The sequence below is a fragment of the Nematostella vectensis genome, chromosome 4 (assembly GCF_932526225.1).
Source record: "Nematostella vectensis chromosome 4, jaNemVect1.1, whole genome shotgun sequence".
Classification (NCBI taxonomy): domain Eukaryota; kingdom Metazoa; phylum Cnidaria; class Anthozoa; order Actiniaria; family Edwardsiidae; genus Nematostella; species Nematostella vectensis.
In genome coordinates this window covers 6,418,053-6,437,863 of record NC_064037.1, presented here as the reverse complement: position 1 = coordinate 6,437,863, position 19,811 = coordinate 6,418,053, and the positions used below count along the sequence as shown (strand labels likewise).

The following is a 19,811-nucleotide window of genomic DNA, read 5'->3' as shown; positions in this document are numbered from 1 at the left end:
GATCCACAGAGACCAGAGCCGCATTGTCACCAGTGTACTTTACCTCAACCTTTAATAGACAAAAAAATCTATTAGAATCCGAGATATTTAACAGGCCATCCGCTCTACATTATCGATCACATCCTCGAAGAAACTTCCAATAGACACACTGCTTTCAATATTTTGAAATATTTTTCGCGTTTTCCGCTAAAAATCATCAGAGATTGTTACGTAATCGACCGGAAGTAAACTGGTGACAATGCGGCTTTAATTTATAAATAGATTGCGCATGTGCAAAAGTCTAATAAAAAAAACATTAGTCACGCTTTTCAAGTCATTAAAACGCCATTCTGCATTCACCTGGAAGTGTAATAAGGCTAACTTTTTCTCGAATAGCCATTATCTTGCACACAGGACCAAGGTACAGAGTTGGTGAGTACTTATTGCTGCGTTGATATTTATAAAGACGGCCTCGGGTTTATGTTTGCCCTAAAGATTGCTGTTTATTATAAATAGGGCAGATATATCCATGTGTAGTATCTTTAGTATGATAAATGGATGAATATCGAATTATTTGTGTGGACCTAAATTGGGATCAGTTTTTTTAAGAAGCTTATTTCGTTAATTCCGTCTCAATTCCGTGACAGTAGGTAAACATATTTGTCAACAAAATTAAATGCGTTACCTCCGGTATCTTTTTGTGTTTGGTCTCTGCTTCCATTCTCAAGAAGTTGTATATTCGAAATTATTTTCTTGTTGCTCAATTTTGCCGTACTATAGCTGACGATTATTTTATTTATCAGCCAGAATAACATAATTTTTGTGACAGCTCTTTGAAATCGTCTCATCCACTCTAGAAAACCCTGACATTTCTATTTCCGTTAAGAGATGGCTATCAGTGTAGATTGTAGAAAAGTAATTCAAATAATTCTAAATATCTCTATGGGGATGTATTTAGTCAAACTCCATAATCAAAATGTATTTCCATTAGATTGCGAAAAAAAAATACCCAGGCCTTGGAAACAAATAATATCCTAACTATCTTTTGCAAACCAAACATAGCTGGTGATTCAAAACAAGTAAAACAAAAACATTGACGACGCTTTGTTCCCAAAGCAAGTGAGCTTCTCTCAGCAGTGTGTTGCATATTTTCGCAGCAGAAGAAATGCACACGCCTTATGTAAAATCCCCAGCATGATATTTGATAACAAACTGGTGAATTAAATATGAGTGGGGAAAAGGGGAGTTTTATCGAGTTTTATCACAACATCAATTTTGAAATATGTGAGAGAAAAGCGGATGTATTTTTTTATTCATTTTTTATTATATCCGACATGTCGGATTTACTCACTGATGCAACTTAGCGAAGTTCACTAGTCCCCTTAGGCCTGTGTACTCAAAGAACAAATACACTCATAGTCACCTGGCAATACTTCAAACATGTCAGGATTGCGTTAATTTGCATAACCTCACAACTCTCTCCCCGCCCGCGACCTCAAAAAGGCATATTTATTTACCTTGAATTCTATTGCCATCCACAAATAATTAGTTCCAATTGAAAGAGGATAAGAAACATTTCATAGCGTTAGGTTACCTTGTATGGTTGGTACTCCTGCTATCCACAATCCAATGGAACAAAAGTGAATTGTAGACTTTGATCCCAAAAGGTAAGCGAAAGAGAGATTCAAACAACCGCGTTGTTCAATTAAAAATTAATTCTGATCTTTTCCGTATAGAGTCGAAAGCATCGAATGACGTGACTAATTTGAAGTAAGCTACCACTGCTGAGTCTAAAGAAAGATGGAAGGAATTGTCGTGGTCTTCCTGGTTGCTTCGGCTCTCTCTGTAAACGGTAAGAAGGGTGTTGGCTGTTTTTTTCTACAATTATTAGATCTCGTCCTTTCACGCCCAACTAATGTGTGAGATATAATTTGATCTAAGCCTTCATGATCTGATAGTTTGTTCTAAGGGAGATCTAAGAGTGTAATTCTACCCTTCTATGGTTTCCAAACGCGTTTTAGATAGCATACTGTTTCTACAAGGATCTTATTTTCTCAGCCGCAAGGCAATTTATGCGGTTAGACGTCCCCTTGCCTCTATCTATGTTCGTATAATCCCCTGATTAAAGTATCTAAAGAAGGTTCCAGGCTAGATTCTCAAACTTAAAACAACGTGGGTTTTCAATTGCTTCGCAAACATCTGAATAATTTGTGATTAACTCAGTAATGTAGGCGTCTGTTCTAAACTAAATTACTTTAGAACAGCTCAATTATCATGCGTCGATTATCGTACCGTAAAATGAATATGTTGTTTCTGTATTTCTTTTAGAACCTGTATTTACAGTCTTTGGTGGGCCTACTCTACTAGAGCTAATAACTAGACCTGAACCCATTTGAAAATACGCTTTGTCTCACGGATTTATCTCTTAAAAACTGTCGAACTCGACACATCCCTGTCAAAGTGCGCTCCAAAAGTCGGAAGCGGCTGCCAAAACCGACAAAATAGTCTGTGACGATGTGACATAATTTTCTTTCATTTCTTCCATGTTTAATGATCTTGTGGAAATTGCCAAGTCATTTGAATGAGATATTTCCGCTTTTTCTGTTATACCTGTTCTTTGCTTGGGTGGTGTTTGATAGTGTGTCATTTTCAAAATAATTCATAGATACATTAAAGCCAACAACTATTGTTACGTGTTTTAACACTTAAAAGTGTTCTTCATTGAAATATTGTTAAAAGACGGCTCCTTTCTGGATAATTGTGCGCAGTTCCAGACTCTTGAAGTTGGGGAGGACAACAAAAAAAGTCTGTCTAGGGATAATTTTTTTGTCATACATTTCCTCTAAGGGGAAGGGGTCGGAAGGGGGGGGGGGGGGGGGTTAGTGTGGCTTTAATCCTATTTTTTATTAAGCTTGCAATAAACGTTCAAAGAGAGATGTACGATGTGACATGACTTATGAAATAGTCGTCATCCTAGCAAAATACCAAGGGCAAGATAGAACCCATTTCAGAGCGGCTATTTTTGGAAACTATTGCAATAAATAAATTTGGTAAAATGAAGTAAAAATAATTGTTCTTGTCCTCCAGCTTGACATTATTCTCGCACACTCCCAATATTGAATGAAAATCAATATCCAGGGGCATAGTTTGTTATTTATCCGGAGGGGCCCATGAGGGCTAAATTAGACATTTTCTCCTGTATTTTGAAGTTATGTCTAATACATTTTAGCTGCTAAAAAGGGGGGGGGGGCAGGGGGGTACTGGCCCCTGGGCCCCCCCCTGCTTACGCTCCTGATATCAAATGTGTGACTAAATGATGATCTTTTAAGGACTTTGACAAGTGTGTACTTGTCATAACTTTGCCTGTACTGCAGATTTTAGATTTGACTTACATGTCTTGTTATCAATTGCAGTTGAAGCGGTAGACAAAGAACTAGACCCTGTTTTTTGCAGCCCCCGCCCCAGCCTCGTTCCAGTGGATCACCCCTATTACAATTACTGGCCGTTCTTTGTTCAACTGAACCGTTGCGGGGGATCTTGCTCAACGGCGAGCCCGCGAATCCAGCGGTGTCAAGCGGCACAGTGGTCAAAGATCTCGCATACTGTTTTTAACTTCGCGACTGGCAAAACAAAGGTGATGACAAAAACTGCCTTGACCTTCTTTTAGTTTTGAGGATATTAGCCGAGTGGACATCACACCAGACATCTGTGACACATTTTGTTTTATTAATCAGGTCTTACTAATGACCAATCACACGAGCTGTAACTGCTCTTGTGCCCAGACTCCAGATAGTTGCACGGCTGATTTGGAGAAATGGGACCCAGACTCATGTAGCTGTGCCTGTTTGAACCCAAAAGACAAAACTTATCCTTGCCCAGAGGGATTCAGGTGCGTGCCTTACACTCCGTGTCAATCATGACCATGTTATCTAAGCACGTGATAGAGAAGTTGAGTATCATAGCAGTGTGATCAGTGGGTCGGCAAAGTTATAAAACGTTTAAAGTTATAATGGGTATCCGGGAATATCCTATATGAAGAAAACGTTGTCGTTTTGGGGGTCTGGTATCGAGGAAATGTTTCTTATCCTCTTTCAATTGGAACTAATTATTTGTGGATGGCAATTAGAGACCTTCTCCATTGACGGTCACAGATGGTCACAGTCACTGTTTTTCTCCTCTGATTACAAGTAATAAAGTTCACGAAGCACCTGTGGTACGGTAACCTTATAAATAAAATCATGGGATTTTCTTTGAGGACAGGAGTTTTATAGTGGATTTTATATTTTATCTCTTTATACACTTTTCCAAAAATATTATCAAGAATCGCAGCCATATTCGATGGAAATGTAGAAATCACGAAAAAGCAAAACTCTGAAACGCTGCAGATGAATAAGTTACCGAATTAGATTAAATTCTTGGATAATTATGAATGCCACTTCATGCCTCTTCCAGATGGAGTCAATCGTTATGTAGGTGCATATGCGACCGCGCACCGGAAGTCTGTTCACATGAAAAGGTAATAAGCGTATGCGCAAGACGCTTCTATGGAAATACCCGGTGCTCATTGCGGTCCGTCACGTGACCGAGAAGTCAGTGTCCTGCCATACAGATGGCTCAATCAGCTCACATGGTTTGTCAAGTAACGCCTGACTTAAATATTTATCACTGATCCGGGATGTCTCACGCCTCTCAATGCGTATTTTGACGCAACAGAAAAGTCAAAATAGTTTTTTGGGAATAACGGGTAAATTGACGATAATTTTGGCGCCAGGAAATCCAAGTTGAAAGGAGGGAGCTGTTGGCTTCAGTGCATTTATATTTGGCTTGCAAAGAACTCTCACGTGTTTGGAATTTGAATTTTTCAGGAATGGAACGTGGAAGCTTGTCAGTGCATATGCAAGGAAGAGATCGCGCGAATCTGCAACGAGCAGCAGAAGCTATTGAACCCCAACACTTGTACTTGCTATCAAGACGGGCCTGTGCTCGGCAGGCGGGAAAGTACGTGAAGCCGTATACTCATTAGCTCGAAATTGCATGCTTAAACAACACGCTACCCTCCTATACAGGCGCGTACCCGGAATTTGCTGGGGGGGGGGGGGGTGCGCAGTCTTAGGTATCAAAAGGCAATCTTTCAATAAGGACTCACTTTAAGCGGCAAAGGAGGGGGAGCACGCACCCTGTGTGTGCGCGTGGTTTAGATGCTGATTATTTTGTAAGCGGCATGTAGCGAAGTATTGGGTTTCAAGGTGTCATCAAAGTTAACGCCGCACAAGTCCAGTTTCCAATTCCTCATGACCGCTGGACAGATGGACAGAGGACGCATAAACACAACTCCAGCCACAGTTTGGGACAAATTTCATGCGCATACCAACGAGAATCTCCGGGCAACAAAGGAAAACATTTTTAGTACTTTTGGAACTGAAACCGAAGCCCGTATTGTATCCAATATCTGGAGACAGAAGCATTTTTAAGCTTTGCTCCTGATCGCAAATAAGTAGTGGAAAATTCTATAGATAACTTTGCAGCTGTAAACTCCCAAGGGATTAAATGATATTCACAGATTCCCAGGAGTATGAATTTTTTTATTATTTTTCTTTTTTCGCAGAGAAAAGTATATCGCGAGATGTGTTGGTCGGGTCTTTGTTTGCGGAGCTCATCTTGCTGTTGCTCTTATTCGATGCGTTCCTGTTTTGGAAGTGGCGTTACGGACTCGCCGCCTTTCTCTACAACAAGTGCTGCGCTACCAAACAGCAAGGTAGACGTTTAGTGTAGGCGCGTACCCAGGATTGGCCGAAGGGGGGGGGGGGATGTGCGCAGTCATAGCTATCTTATGGAAAAATCATAGTATTTGAAGATTTGCATAAGAAATAACCCACTTTTTTGGCCGCCAAGAGAGGTGCGCGCGCACCCTGTGTACGCGCCTAATGTGAAAAGGGGAAGGGAAGGGGGCTTAGGCTGTCTACAGCTTTTGTTTACAACAAATGCGGTGCTGCCAAACAGTATCCAACAAGGTAGATGAAGAGTGAGATGGGGAGGGAGCTTATTTCTTGTCCTTGCTTTTGGTCTGAGCTACTAAACAGAAGGGGGGGAGGGAGAGGATGTCTTGTTCTCGCTTTTGTCTGAGTTACTAAACAGAAAGGGGGAAGGGAGAGTATGTCTTATTCTCGCTTTTGGTCTGAGCTACTAAACAGAAGGGAGGGGGAGGAGGATGTCTTGTTCTGGTTTTTTAGAGCGGATGTCTTGTTCTCGCTTTTGTCTGAGCTACTAAGCAGAAGGGGGAGGGAACGGATGTCTTGTCCGTCGCTTTTTACAGCAAATGCCTCTCAACCAAACCCAAAAGGTTGACGTAAAGTGAGATTTTAGAAGAAATACCAAAAGAGGGGTAGGATGACAGGATAAAGGGAAAGGCCAATAAATATGGGAGGGGATCAAGAGAAAAGAAAAGGAAATAAAAGCAGTAACAAAATAGATGAGGAGTTTATTTACAATCTCTTCCATTTTATAGAAAGCATAGAAGAGGGAGTCAATGTCCCATTGAACTGCGAAGCAGTGATTGAAGAAAGCACATGCAAGGAGGACGCGGAAACTGGAGAAAAACCTACCGAAGAGAAGTGCTGATGTGTGTGTACGAGCGTGACTTAACGTGAGCTTCGTGTCACGCAACAAGAACAGTAATGCGTGACAGGCAAATGGTCTCCATACGCGCGCGGTAGAAAAAATATTATTTAAGGTAACAAAACTGACTCCAAAGCATTGCCACGCAAACACTACTTTCACTATTCACGTGACATAAATTACACAAGTATTTATTTCCGTTTCCGGAACTGGAGAAAAGTCACGCATCAAAAAATTAGTATTGTAATTGTGTATTTAACATTTTACATTCAAGCACATTAAGGACATGTTTTAGCCTATTTGTTTATTTTTTTATGACACGCCTTTATTTAGTTTATAGGTAGATAAAAAAAATATTCAGCAATTCAATAACAAGTTTTCAAATCGAGGTTTTGTTGTTGAACGTTTTTCGAACGTGATAAGCCATCAAGAGAGAACCCAGAAGGAGGGCCCTCGAATGGTCTTTGGCGAGCACTTGCGATGTTGCGAGCACCCCGTTTTTTATCTGTTTATGCGAGACCGAGCATTTTTAATTGTTGGAATAAATCGAGCAGCGAGCACATCGAAAAAAAAAAAAACAATGCGAGCACGGCGGAAAAAATTGCGTGAGCATGTGAGCATTAGCCGAAAACTGCGAGCACATCGAAATTTCGGGGGACCATTCGGGGGGGGCCCTAGTAGGGAATAGGGAGGCACACGAGGGAGGGGTGGTGGTTAAATGTTATCTGGAAATGCTGAATTTGATTGGTGTCTCGTGTGATTTGATTTCTCAAACTATATCAAACAGTTTTGCGGATTCTTGTAATCCGTCAATTATCTATCTATTCATTTTGTTTTATAAATCAAGCAGAGCTTTAGTGACCCGGCGCCCCTCGTTCGAGGATATAAGGGGAGAGTAGTTTTTGTGATATCATAGTAGGTGCTAAATATAGCTCCTATAAAAGTGTGCTTATAAAACACCGTTCCTCTACTGACCATGCTGTTGTAATGCAAACTACTATTGGCTTCCGTCACGGACGCTTCAGAAACCTCAAACACAGGAAGACGAACGAGCTAACGATTTCCCGGAAGTAAAGGGTCAACTCCACCCTCAAAGGAAGTTAAGCCTTAAGCCGACCCTGTTTTTCGTAGAACTATAAAGCGTGAACAAAGACTAAATTTGGAAAAAAAAAAATATGTGAACGTCAGCTCCTCCCTCCCTAATGGCTGTTTAATCAAGCGTATTAAACGCGGAAGTAGGAAAGCGTGACAAAAATACAAGATTTAGTAGCTTCTCTTCTTTTTTGCCTAGCGAGTCACGCATTACAACACCGACATGCGCATAAGTCACATGAATCATTCCCTGGCATGACACCAGGTCACGCCCTCTACCAGTTGTTCGCTGCATATTATGCGCAATTCTTGGCAGTATCTGTGTGCATCCTTGTGGAAGTTTATCGACAAACCGGAAGCGAAGTATGCGTTTTAGGAATTCTACCGGAAGTGGCACAATAATCTAGATTGACGTCACACATTGATATAATATAATCATATCCTTAGCTCATGGTGCTCTTGCTGATACGCATTTTTGTAGAGAACGTAAATTTTATAGTTTTTTTTTAGATCCGTGCTTATCGCTACTGGATAAAGTAGGTGATTTTTTAAAGGTTTTAAAAGTTTCTTTTATAAATTCATATCCTATCAACACGCTGACATTGAGGTCAAAAGGTTTGATTGCCCAGTCAAGCGTATTATACTGAGTGTCGAATCGTGAGTATAATAAACTCAATACTCGGTCTACGCAAGAAATCTAAAGGATATATCACCTGATCACAGTTGTCATCTTGGTTTGCAAGGCACGTATTTTAAGTGCGAAACTCTAACGAAAATCACGAGAGAGAATAGACTACAGCGCCGAGGGTTCGGGATCAAAGCTTCTACTACGTACGCGGTTATAATCTACGACCAAGCCACGAAATTCCTTCCCACCAATTGCCAACCCCTCGGTTGTCTGTTTCCGTTTCGCTTTACGAGGTAAGTGATTTTACTTTACAATCAAGAAACTTGCAAAAGAAGCCATTTTGCAGCTAAATCATTGTCTGTTTGCCTTGATTGTACGTATGTTTTACCGGTCAATTCTACGAATCTAACTTGGAGATTGCAGTCTCTTGGATAGAAATTTCGTTTGTGTTCGTTGATTTGCATGTTGTCTAAGGTTTAACGAAGAAGCGCTCAATTACTGTATGACCTTTAATCGGTGCTGAAATACATGGTAAATGATTTGGATTTGTTCGTAATACATAACTATTCATTCATTGAATATACGCTTGTGAACTATATATCATGCATGCCAAAAATAATAAACAGGCTACACGTTATTTTGAAAGTTTGATTGTATGTTGTTGATGATGTAAGTTAGTGAAAAAACTATATCAAAAGCATGAATTTCTCGATATATTTTGGTCATACGTGCATACTGTCGTAAAGATCACCGGAGCTCATTGTTTAGCTCATAAAATCGTGGTAAAAACTTTCCAATGTCACTTTATCACTTATAGTATATTTCATGGCACACATTTTATAGATATATGCATGGATCTTGAGGTCTAAATAGCTGCATAATTTATCTTTTCTATGGAGCCAACCAGCCACGAAGGGTTCCTTGGAAACTCTAAAACGCAATTAAATACGCACGCTCTTTCAAAAAGAAAAGGAAACTAAATACTTTAGAGCTTGAAAATGAATGAGAAAGTTTCTCTTTATAATCAAAGATAGATTTCTCAGAGTCACATCTTGAGAGTGCATGGAAATCATTTGTAACGCAACTGTTCCGTCGCTGTCACGTAATACCTTCACGCATTCTTCGCTCTAGAATCTATTTCGATTTCGATTTGCAAATCAAATGTTTTCGGCTACTTGATTTGGTAATTATCTCCCTTCATACAGCTTTCATTAATAACATTGACACCGCTAGTTAAAAATAAAAGTTCTTTGTATAAAATATTTCTTCGTGACAATGGATTGTACATGTTTTTTTGCGAACACCATACAACTTTATAGTTCTATAACTTTACCATGCCCACTGTCACCCTTGGCGACAGAGCCTCCAGACTTCTCTCGTGAAGTTTGAAGGCTCTGGTACTCAGGGTTGCCCACTGTTGAATCCAGAGGTAATTCCTTCTAATCGTCCTCCATTAAATATTAAAATGTAAGTATTATTTAGGGAATTACCAAAGAATTATGTAACGACAAAAACTGCATATAGATTTTGAGACTCACAGCTTGTTTGATATCCTAGCAAGCAGCTGTCTGTTGATTGGTTAGATTCAGTTATTAAGGTACCTTTCTGATTGGTCAAATTCAATTAGGGTACCTGTTGGACTGCAAGACATACTAGGCTTCTCTTATATCTGTAAACGTCAAACAAAACAAATAAAATAAGGGAAATTGTTTTCAAAGATTGAGATTTACTCGAAAATGGTTTCGCCACAAAACGTCAACTTCTACATGTGTAGGTTAGTTTCCTTTGCAACCAAATAACAAGTAAGTAATGCGAGTGATCAATTATTTGGCGCCATTTCTTTATTCAATTCTCGCGTTACGGACATGAAAATAGTATTTCAAAATTTTCGGCTTTTTCGGTCTTAAACAAGGTTAATCTGAATGTGTGTGCTTTCTTGCGATACCTAACCTAAGAGGATGCATCTTTGCCTGTAAACAAATTAAATGAATAACAGCCTGACAACATGTGAAGTCAAGCATGTTTGTGAGTGCTTACAAAAGTGATGGGCTGCAATGTACTTCAGATAACGAGCATTTCTGCGACTTCTTACAAAAACTTGAGCCAATAGCTGCACAAGAATGTACTACATCTACACCCGGTTTTATTCAAAGGGTATTTATAGATATCAGCTAAAGCTATGTAATGTACTTCCGTATGTTCGGCTGAGTCCTTGGGAATTATCATAAAAAGTTTTCGCGTGTGTGTGTGTTTGGGGGGGGGGGGGGGGGGGGGGGAGGTATCAGATTTACCCCTAACGAGAAATCGCAAAAACATGAAATTGATTAAAAAATATCCTGTATCAAGAATTGTTCCTGTGGCAGCCAATTGGAAAAATACTACAGTATCTCCTATCTAAAATGGGACTTCTATTCTGTCTCCGAACATTTTTCTGACGACTATTTTAATACCAGAGCGCGCTTTCATGCTTTTTGTGTTCACGGAAGTTAAGCTTAAACATCGAAGTATCATATATAATACCAGAGTGTACTTTTATCCCGGCTTCAACTGCAATCAGCTTTCAGTGGGAATTTTTTCTCTAGAGTGAAAATATGCATTAGATATATACTTATTTGTTAGCATGCTTTATATTATTAAGGAACACACCCACAACCGGAGAAGGCTGAAACGGATCTTTTTCCGCTAAAAGCTTGTGTGACATCAATTTATATCTTTCTCTTTCTATGATCAGGATCTATTTAAGCTTCCCCACGACCATCCTTGAACATAGTTATGTCAGACACTAGACACAGCAGACGCGCCAACATGGCGGTGGGAGTCTTCCTCCTTGTTGGTACTGTCATCACAAATGCATACGGTATGTACGCCTAACAATTTACAATAGCACCCCTCAAACTCGAAGAACTCAAATTGTGCTCGATTAACGTTGAATCTAGACCTAATTCAGTCTGTCATTTTTACTCGAGTAAATCCAACACCAACTCTCGAGTATCCGCTAACTTGAACTGATTTTAGTCTTCCGACAGGTTTTGAGTAAGCTGGGTACTTTTCTGTCCGGCATGCTCTCGTTATTCCGTTTTGTATTTCATTAACCATAAGAAGAGCTTATAAAAAGATTATGAGGTTTAATGGTAGGTTACTAGATCCGCCAACTGGAACATTAAAGACTAGACGATCAGTTTATCATAGTTTGATATGAATCATAATCAAAGAGTTTTTACAAGAGAACATACTCAAGAATGATTAACAACCAAAATGAGAAACAAATTCTAACGTTTCTTATTTTTTGGAAGGTAAATTTATACCAAGGGAAACGAAAAATGATTAACGCTAGCAAGAGCTGTCGCGTTATTCAGTCCATAATGAGAGGCGCCTATTATTATCATTGATCCTAGTTATTTATTTTAACTATTCCCTTCTCCGATATTTAAGAGAGCGCATCGCAATTTCCTCCCCACTTGACACCACCCCTCCTTGCCTTTCACCACTGATTGGATACCTTTTTTCCTGTCTCTCAGCTGTGGGCTCAGGGATAGGGGAACCAGCCTACTGTACCACGAGACCTCAAGCTCTCCCAGTCGACCCTATCCATAACCGGTACTTGCCGTACTTCGCACTCATTTACCAGTGCGGCGGAGGATGTTTGGGGTCGCCGAAAATCCTCACTTGCCGTAACATTAGCTCTGAAGAGGTCTTCGTTGATGTACTAGATGAGATAACTCTATCAATGGTATGACTTAAAGGAAAACAATCTCGCTGCCACTTTAATGCTTCACTTACGCTCCCGCCCAAGTCACACAGAACACAGAGCACCCATTCCCATTAGCTAACTCCAGCGAGTAACCAAGAGAATTTCGATCAAATATTGTCAATAACTTCTCAGACTTCATTCCAAGATTGTTATTTTAAAGTTTTCTTGCGAAAAAAAACCCTCTGGATTTCTCTTTTATTGTAATGCCTGAAAAAAGTGGTGGAACATGTGATGGGAATGAAATATATGATACATCTTTTCGATTTGACGCCGCATTGTCATTTGATTTCACATGCTCTAACTGGGGCGTTTTCCTGGTGTTGTAAATTGTAATCATAGATTACAAGTCGTTTCCGGGAATTTCTTAACTTTCTCTATGATTCAAGAAGATGTTGTTTAAACAAAGTGCTCTAACCATTTAGGATTGATTATCTTCTCTTCAAATAAAACCTGCGCCGTAGATGGAGCTTATATGGGCGGCGTTTATTAATATTTAGCACAATGTACAGCGGAACGTTGAGGTCGATGTCTTGGACTATTTGACCCCTTTAAATTTTATTTCTGTTTCTAGGTGAGGTTAAAGATGTATAATCACACAAAGTGCAATTGTGGATGCACTACTTCTCCTATGGATTGTAGCCAACACCAAAGATTTGATGAAAATCAATGCAGGTGTACATGTGACCTCCCCGATGCGCCCTGTGAAAAATATTTCATGTAAGTGACAGAGCCTGCCTTTTTTGACCACTTATTCATAGTGAAGGGAATTTAAGGGCTTCATACTGTGTAACAGAACCTGCCTTTCGCGACCACTTATTCATAGTGAAGGGAATTTAAGGGCTTCATACTGTGTAACATAACCTGCTTTTTGCGACCACTGAATCTGAGTGAAGAAGTTTTAAGGGGTTTATATATGTAGAGAACCTGCCTTTTGTGACAACTTATTCATGGTGAGGAGGTTAAAAGGGCTTCATATAAGTGTAACAGAACCCTGTCTTTGTGACCACTTATTCATAGTGAAGGGAATTTAAGGGCTTCATATTGTGTAACAGAACCTACCTTATATGACCGGTGATGGGGTGGTGGGGTTTTTTAGGAAGCCCACCCCTTTCCTAAGTATCTATAGTGGTTCTATAATATATATATATATATATATATATATATATATATATATATATATATATATATATATATATATATATATATATATATATATATATACTATGTAGAAAATATGGTTTAATAGTTTGGGTTTTCTTTTGCAGTTGGGATAAGGATTTGTGTAAATGCAGATGTAACCGGGCTCCCATTCCATGTGGCGACGACTCAAAGGTAAACAACAAACACGTTTCTCACAACTGAATTAAAAAAAATTAACAGCAAGGTCACCAAATTCTAAAAATGTAATGCACATTCCACCCCCCCCCCCCCCCCACACACACACACACACCCCTTCACTCCTATTACAGATGAAGTGCGGCACTCGGCGTTTAAGTCCACAATCCAACAGATGCCGGCTACGGTTACGTTTTCACTGCTGCACACCTTGTTTCACAAATTCAAAACGAAAAGCGAAGCCCGTATAAATTTAGCTTAAGGATAAAGGTTTAAAGAATCTAGAAAACATCAACCGTAATGTCTCTTTCTTTTCCTTGGTCAGATTCGGCTATGGGACGAGGAAAGCTGCGGGTGCACCTGCTCACAAAGAGTAGTAAAACGGTGCGCGCGAAAGAACAAGGACCTGGATTTATCAACATGCCAATGTGTAGACGTCCAAGCCTTACAACGTGTAAACCAATCAAGTAAGAGCCGTTGCACCCCCATTACACATGGACCAAGCGATTATACCCAGCGATCTTTGCGATTGCTCCAGGCGGATTCATGCATCCGACATGTCAATCAAGCCAATCAGGAAAGAGATGATGCAATAACAGCCATGTGGTCCCACAAATGTCCCACAAAAAGTCGGCAATCGACGGCAAAAAAGATTGGTTTGAGATATTTTTTTGCGGATCTTGACAAGCAAATAAGCATTTTCCGTTTAGCGTAGAAAGTGCTAGCCCTGATTTCTTTGACCGGCCACTTTCAGTGTAGAGTTGGGACTCAAATTATGCCAGAAAAATCACATAAAATTTAAGTACTACGAAGAAACGAAAAACAAAAAGCAAACAAACCACATTCAAAAAGCAGTGTAAGCCCTACCATTAAACTTGTGTTTGATATTACCTAAGTTACTTCAATTACATATAAGAATGAGACTGTCGTTTGTATTTTTGCTGTAAATCTTGACGTTTGTCGAATTATCCTTTCTCTTCTAGTCTTTTTCCCCCTGCAAGTTGACAAAAATAGGTTCGAAAACACATAAACACATAGTACCTACCGAAGAGAGCACCGGTTTATCTTATCATTTCCAAGTTTTCGTATTTTGAGCTGGATTCGCGCGATTTCCATTCAACAACCAAACTCATAGTTATCTATTTCTATGCTTCTCTACAAGATTTTCACCAAGCTTGGACAACAAGACAAGTTTCCATCATGTTAGGTGACCGTGTTTTATTTCCCGAGTCGCAGGAAAACCCCTATAAACGTCCTCATTTTAGACAAATCCGATCAGGACTCACTAGCCTAATACGGCATGTTGTACAATTTGTGGGACTTTTGTGGGACATTTGACTTGCACTTTGGCTTCTATTTGCTGCTTTCTGATTGGATATTCGTGCGCGTGTCGGATCTATGAATTCCTATTTCACGGCTGTAGAAATAAAGCGATTGCTTTTTTAGCATTTACCTATTACAAAAAGCGATTTAGTTTGATTATATTATGACAACAGCCAGTAAATTAAAAACAAGATATAGGGTAGTGGAGTTTTTGCGGCATTTATAAGCATTTGGCCAGAAACTCGCTTCATCTTCGCCGAACAGCTATCGAGACTGCGACTTTTTTTATGCTTTTTCTGCCTTATTATTCACGGTTTTTATCGGCACAGCAAAACTTGGAAGGTTTCAGCAGTTGTGTGTTCAGTCTCCAAGGACTGTACCACTAGCTAGGGTTGATACTCATGTATTACTTTGTTGGTTTTCAGACGAAAGTCGTGACAGGATGTACATCACTTTTCTTGTGTTATGCGGATTCTGTATTATCGTTCTCGTTTGTATCATGGTTCACTACATACGCAAGTCACGTAAGCATCAACACTCAACGGCAGAACCCTTCCCCACTCCCCTAACGAAACAAGTCCTCTCACGGTCAGATTCAGGCAACGTCAGCAGCTGCTCACACACTAGTGGTATGTACTACGATGACTTATTGTGGGTTCCGTTTCCACCACCCCCCCCCCCCACCCCCTCTAATAAATTAGAGTAGCTCACAAATTAAAGAAGAGATTAAAGGAGAGCTTTGAGAATAATTCACCTCCGTTTGTGTTATTGGTCTTTTATAGAAACGCACAATATTTTTCTTTATCGCCGAATAGGACGTTCCTATGAATACCTGTTTGATTACAAATTATAAAATTGTAGAAAACAAACAATGGAAATATTCGTGTTCGTCAGGCAAACATCCGCCTCGGCATATCAAGAAAATTCAGCCAAAAATTGTTGTTTTTTTTGCCAAACGCGGTCACTTCCATATAAGGAAACTTATATATTCCTTATTTGGAAAAACTGCATGATTCTTGTTATTTTTAAGGTTATCGTACCGCAGGTGCTTCGTAAACATTATCACTTGTAATCAGAAGAGAAAAACTGACTGTGACCATCTTTAGTCAATGAAAATAAGAAAAACAAAGAGTCCTCGGTACCAGTCCCTCAAAACGACAACTTTTTCTTAATATGGTTTTTAAATGTAAAGGCCAGTCATAGATGTTATAAAAAAAAGAACAATAAATACTTTAATAAGCAATGACTGTCGTTTTGGTGGTCATGGGGGACCCCCCTTGGTACACGAATGGCAATTTTGATATTCAGTTGCCCATCCAAGCTCTAATCTTTTTCTTCTTGATGTTGTTTTTCCCCAGCAGGTGACGTCAGAAAGCTTCCAGAGAAGACCAGACTTGACAGTAACTCGAACGGAAGCATAGGTATCACAGCCTGTACTTTAGAGAGAGAATCAGAATTATGAATTTTGCACTTAGAGCACTAGCAAAGCCATAACTTTTCACTGCAACTCGCTTCACCAGCAACCGTAAAAAATAATCATTGATTTATCATTATAAGAAACATTACTACCCGCTTTGACTTTCATTCTTCATTACACACGTTCACAAAAGTGCAAAAATGTAGCAGACATTCTATAAAAGGGCTTGGTTATCTAGACAATTCACCTCCCCTAGATCGAATTGCGAATCCGGGGAAGCGGGAGGGGGGGGGGGGGGGGGGGGGAGGGACAAGGGTGTTAAAGGGCGGTGCCTATTCTTGGGATAGATTTTAAAAGATATGTATGGGAATTAAAATTTACAGATTTATTTCCCGCCCTAAATCCTACCGTCACCCCTTTCATCAAGAAGTCCGTACTTTCATCGTATCTCTTATGAATTCTTAGTTTATATTAAATTCCGACTGCAAGTTTTTATTGCAGCTTTCACTGTATAGATAAACTATATACGTATATAAGAGAAGTGCTTAGTTATATTATGAGATGCTAAGTTGCAGTGCTATATCAACTATAGCTAGTTACGTGACGCAGGCAAGACTTACTTTAAAAGACTCACTTACAGAAATAGGTGATCGTTACCGCTATGTATGGTTTGGAATTTAAACTAGATAAAACTCAGACAATGTACAGTCTTTAAAAAAAACAGATGCTTTATTTTTGATATATAAATTTATGATTAGCAGTATCGCAGATAATAGGTGATTTTGAGTAATTTTTTTAGGATTGTAAATATGAATAGTAAAATATACATTTGTAAGAAACTGCTGTAGTTACAGCATACAGTAAGTTTGATAAAACAAGCGATTACGAATTCGCACGCACGGTATCATGGGAAATATAACCGTAACAGTGTTTCCTACCCATGGATCATTGTGTTGGCAAGAACTTGTTCACTCCCAAAAAGTAATAGAATTGGCATTTTTTTTTTACTTATTTTCACTTCTTAAAATGTTGCTCCTCGTTTTCTTACGCGTTTTGTTACTTTTTTTCTATGAAAACAATATACAGTTGCAATACTTCATGGGTAAAAAAAAACGTAGGAAGGTTATAAATGGCATGTTATAGCTAGTATATGCACAAAGTTCATTGATGATTAACTAACAAAAGATAAAAATAGTAATCGAGTAAGGAGTGACGATGGTAAATAGGGTGGTGTGGATTACTTAACGGTTTCTTCACGCCGGTTGAAACCGTTTAATAATTACACCTGTAACATGCCACTGTAACTCATTTATAACCTGAAGAAGGCAGGTATTGGTCTTTTTAAAAAACATAACTCTGCGTTGGTGTCGACTTTTTCTTTAAGAGGTTTTATTTATTGGTAGGATGCCGTACTTAGTCGCCACTGTTTGTACGAGTTCGGTTTACGTGTATTCATCTCTCCAATGGAAATAGGTGCAGTGTTTTTCCTACGTGGAACAAACGTGGAAAGTGTTGTTTTTTTTTCTAATAAAGGAAAACAATATGTGTAATTGAAATCAAATGAGTACTTTGATTAGGAGTAAAAGGAAGGGAAGAGGCTAAAAATATTTTGGGGGGAATTACAAAAGGAACTAAAAAAAGGGGGAAACCCATCTATCCTAACGTGTCCCTGTGCCTGTTCCTTTAACTCTAAATAATATCTTTTCAAGTTAATTTAGAGTTAACTGTGCATAAATAGATAGAGCTGCATGAACTTCAGTGTAAGCTGAAATGCTAACTTTATCAAGGTCAAACATGTTGAATCTTGTCTTCTTATAGGGCGAAGGATAGACCCTTCCCGAGATGCAGTGCGGCCGCCAAGTTACGGAGTGTGCGTCACACTAATAGGGAACCCTAACAGTAAAAGCACGTGACATATCATGTGACATATCATGTTCTTAATGATAATCTAATAACTAATAGTGTGCCATATTGGACACACGATATACACACCTGTTTGTACATAACATATATAATACAGTTATATATAATAATCAGTTATCATTCCTTGTAACTCTTGGATCTATTCTTAATTCATATCAGGATACCTGTGTAATTTCACATTCTCACATGACGCATCTTGGTGCCACTGTTGCACTCTGGGAAACTTCTCAAGTTACCCATTTGAAAGCTAGCATTGCTAGCAAGATTGATTCGGACTAAAGGCTGTATTAAAAAAATCTTGATCTTATATTGAACTTCGAAGAGTCGAACACTTCCAATACTTCCTTGCCGCGATAGCTTACTATACGTGAAAAACGTATTACAAAAATACAAAGAAGGCATTGTATGTTTCAGTACATAGCCGTAGCAGGCTTCCAATTATTGGAGGGGTACGATACAGAAACATTAAGAACACAATGGGGGCACAGCTACGCCCATACTGGTCATTTTCTTATAATTTTTGAAAATATTGGGGCCCCATCCCCTGCTACGGGTATGCAGTATTTTTAGAGCCATGTCGAAGAAACTGAACAATGACACAGAAAGTATAATACAAGAAGGAGTTTTTTTTTTGGGGGGGGGAGGCTGTGCCCGGATGCACAGATATTATGCTATCCTGCCTATTCGGCCGAGGGACAATTTAACTGATAATTTAGCTTACAGAATTTAAAAAGGCCTCCTCTAAGTGTCGTCCAAGCTCAAAGTACAATATCCTAAAGTTGGTTTGTCGAAAATTTCCACAAAGCGAACAGTACTTTACAAATAGTGAACTTAAAGCCGCGTTGTCACCAGTTTACTTCCGGTCGATTACCTAACAATATCCGATGATTTTTAACGGAAAACGCGAAAAATATTTCAAAATATTGAAAGCAGTGTGTCTATTGGAAGTTTCTTTGAGGATGTGATTGATAATTTAGAGCGGATGGCCTGTTAAATATCTCGGATTTTAATAGATTCTTTTGTCTTTTAACGGTTGAGGTTTCCGTCAGACCTCCGGAAGTAAACTGGTGACAATGCGGCTTTAAGGTAAATGAAAACAAATGAATGAAATGCGGTACGCCATCCGGTATTTGTTGTTTGTGTCCTGGTCCAGCAAATGTAAAATACAATGCTTAGGTTATTTACCCACGACTTCTTTGTAAAAGGCAATTTGCAAGGCGCTTTCTTACGAGGACGTTACAGGCAACGCCTCCCTGCCCCTATGTGATGACCAGTTGCGATGTTCTACGCCTCTTATTCCTTGGGGTAGATTGAACACTTCACTCGAAGTGTTGACCGGTAGGCGTAGCATATCCCCTCCCCTCCCGTGCCCTCAAGTTTGATTTTACTTGATGCACTTAACCTTTAGAAGGTGCTAATGCGGCTTTAACGGGTTCACCATTCCGTTACCACAAAAACAGTTATTTAAACAAACATTGCATTTTTATAGTTCTTTCATACATACATGACATGTCCAAATAGTTCCGATCCATATAGCAAAAGATACGAGTTGTGGTTGGCTGGGTGGTTGGGACCTTGGGAAACAGTATCGAATCTATTGATACATTTATCTACCTGAAACAAGTAGTGTCCGTTACCAAATAAAATCATTGTTCTCGTACTGAAATAAGTGACGAAAAACATGGTTATTATAATTTATTATAAAAATGCATTAAAATAAAAATAAATATACATGATATAAGGGTGAT

The 19,811-nt window shown here is 39.2% G+C and overlaps 2 protein-coding genes and 1 long non-coding RNA gene across 4 annotated transcripts; 2 read left to right on the top strand and 1 right to left on the bottom strand.

Moving 5' to 3' along the window:
- The first annotated feature begins 1,458 nt into the window (after positions 1–1,458).
- LOC5502926 (balbiani ring protein 3) lies at positions 1,459–7,566 on the top strand. The gene is made up of 8 exons (XM_032371233.2): positions 1,459–1,646; positions 1,716–1,831; positions 3,393–3,613; positions 3,714–3,868; positions 4,432–4,495; positions 4,845–4,977; positions 5,585–5,734; positions 6,485–7,566. Exons 2-8 carry the CDS (start codon positions 1,780–1,782, stop codon positions 6,595–6,597), a joined length of 888 nt encoding a protein of 295 aa, XP_032227124.2. The 5' UTR covers positions 1,459–1,646; positions 1,716–1,779; the 3' UTR covers positions 6,598–7,566.
- A 123-nt stretch (positions 7,567–7,689) lies between these two features.
- LOC5502923 lies at positions 7,690–18,370 on the top strand. 2 transcript variants are annotated; one of them, XM_032371232.2, is made up of 9 exons: positions 7,690–8,607; positions 11,046–11,171; positions 11,833–12,044; positions 12,637–12,782; positions 13,331–13,397; positions 13,726–13,867; positions 15,149–15,352; positions 16,085–16,144; positions 17,959–18,370. In XM_032371232.2, exons 2-9 carry the CDS (start codon positions 11,087–11,089, stop codon positions 18,051–18,053), a joined length of 1,011 nt encoding a protein of 336 aa, XP_032227123.2. In that variant the 5' UTR covers positions 7,690–8,607; positions 11,046–11,086; the 3' UTR covers positions 18,054–18,370. The 2 variants fall into 2 exon arrangements, with proteins under 2 accessions (XP_032227123.2, XP_032227119.2); XM_032371228.2 differs by having other exon boundaries at positions 16,082–16,144.
- LOC125561915 lies at positions 9,103–10,573 on the bottom strand. The gene is made up of 2 exons (XR_007307605.1): positions 10,352–10,573; positions 9,103–9,983 (listed from the first exon to the last, which is right to left on the bottom strand). It is a non-coding gene; the product is annotated as an uncharacterized LOC125561915 (long non-coding RNA).
- Positions 18,371–19,811: the final 1,441 nt, after the last annotated feature.

Coding starts and splice junctions, on each gene's coding strand:
- LOC5502926 (XM_032371233.2), top strand. CDS start 1,780: ATGGAAGGAATTGTCGTGGTCTTCCTGGTTGCTTCGGCTCTCTCTGTA. Junction 1,832..3,392: donor TTCGGCTCTCTCTGTAAACG/GTAAGAAGGGTG, acceptor TATCAATTGCAG/TTGAAGCGGTAGACAAAGAA. Junction 4,496..4,844: donor AAGTCTGTTCACATGAAAAG/GTAATAAGCGTA, acceptor TGAATTTTTCAG/GAATGGAACGTGGAAGCTTG.
- LOC5502923 (XM_032371228.2), top strand. CDS start 11,087: ATGTCAGACACTAGACACAGCAGACGCGCCAACATGGCGGTGGGAGTC. Junction 11,172..11,832: donor TGTCATCACAAATGCATACG/GTATGTACGCCT, acceptor CCTGTCTCTCAG/CTGTGGGCTCAGGGATAGGG. Junction 13,398..13,725: donor CATGTGGCGACGACTCAAAG/GTAAACAACAAA, acceptor TTCCTTGGTCAG/ATTCGGCTATGGGACGAGGA.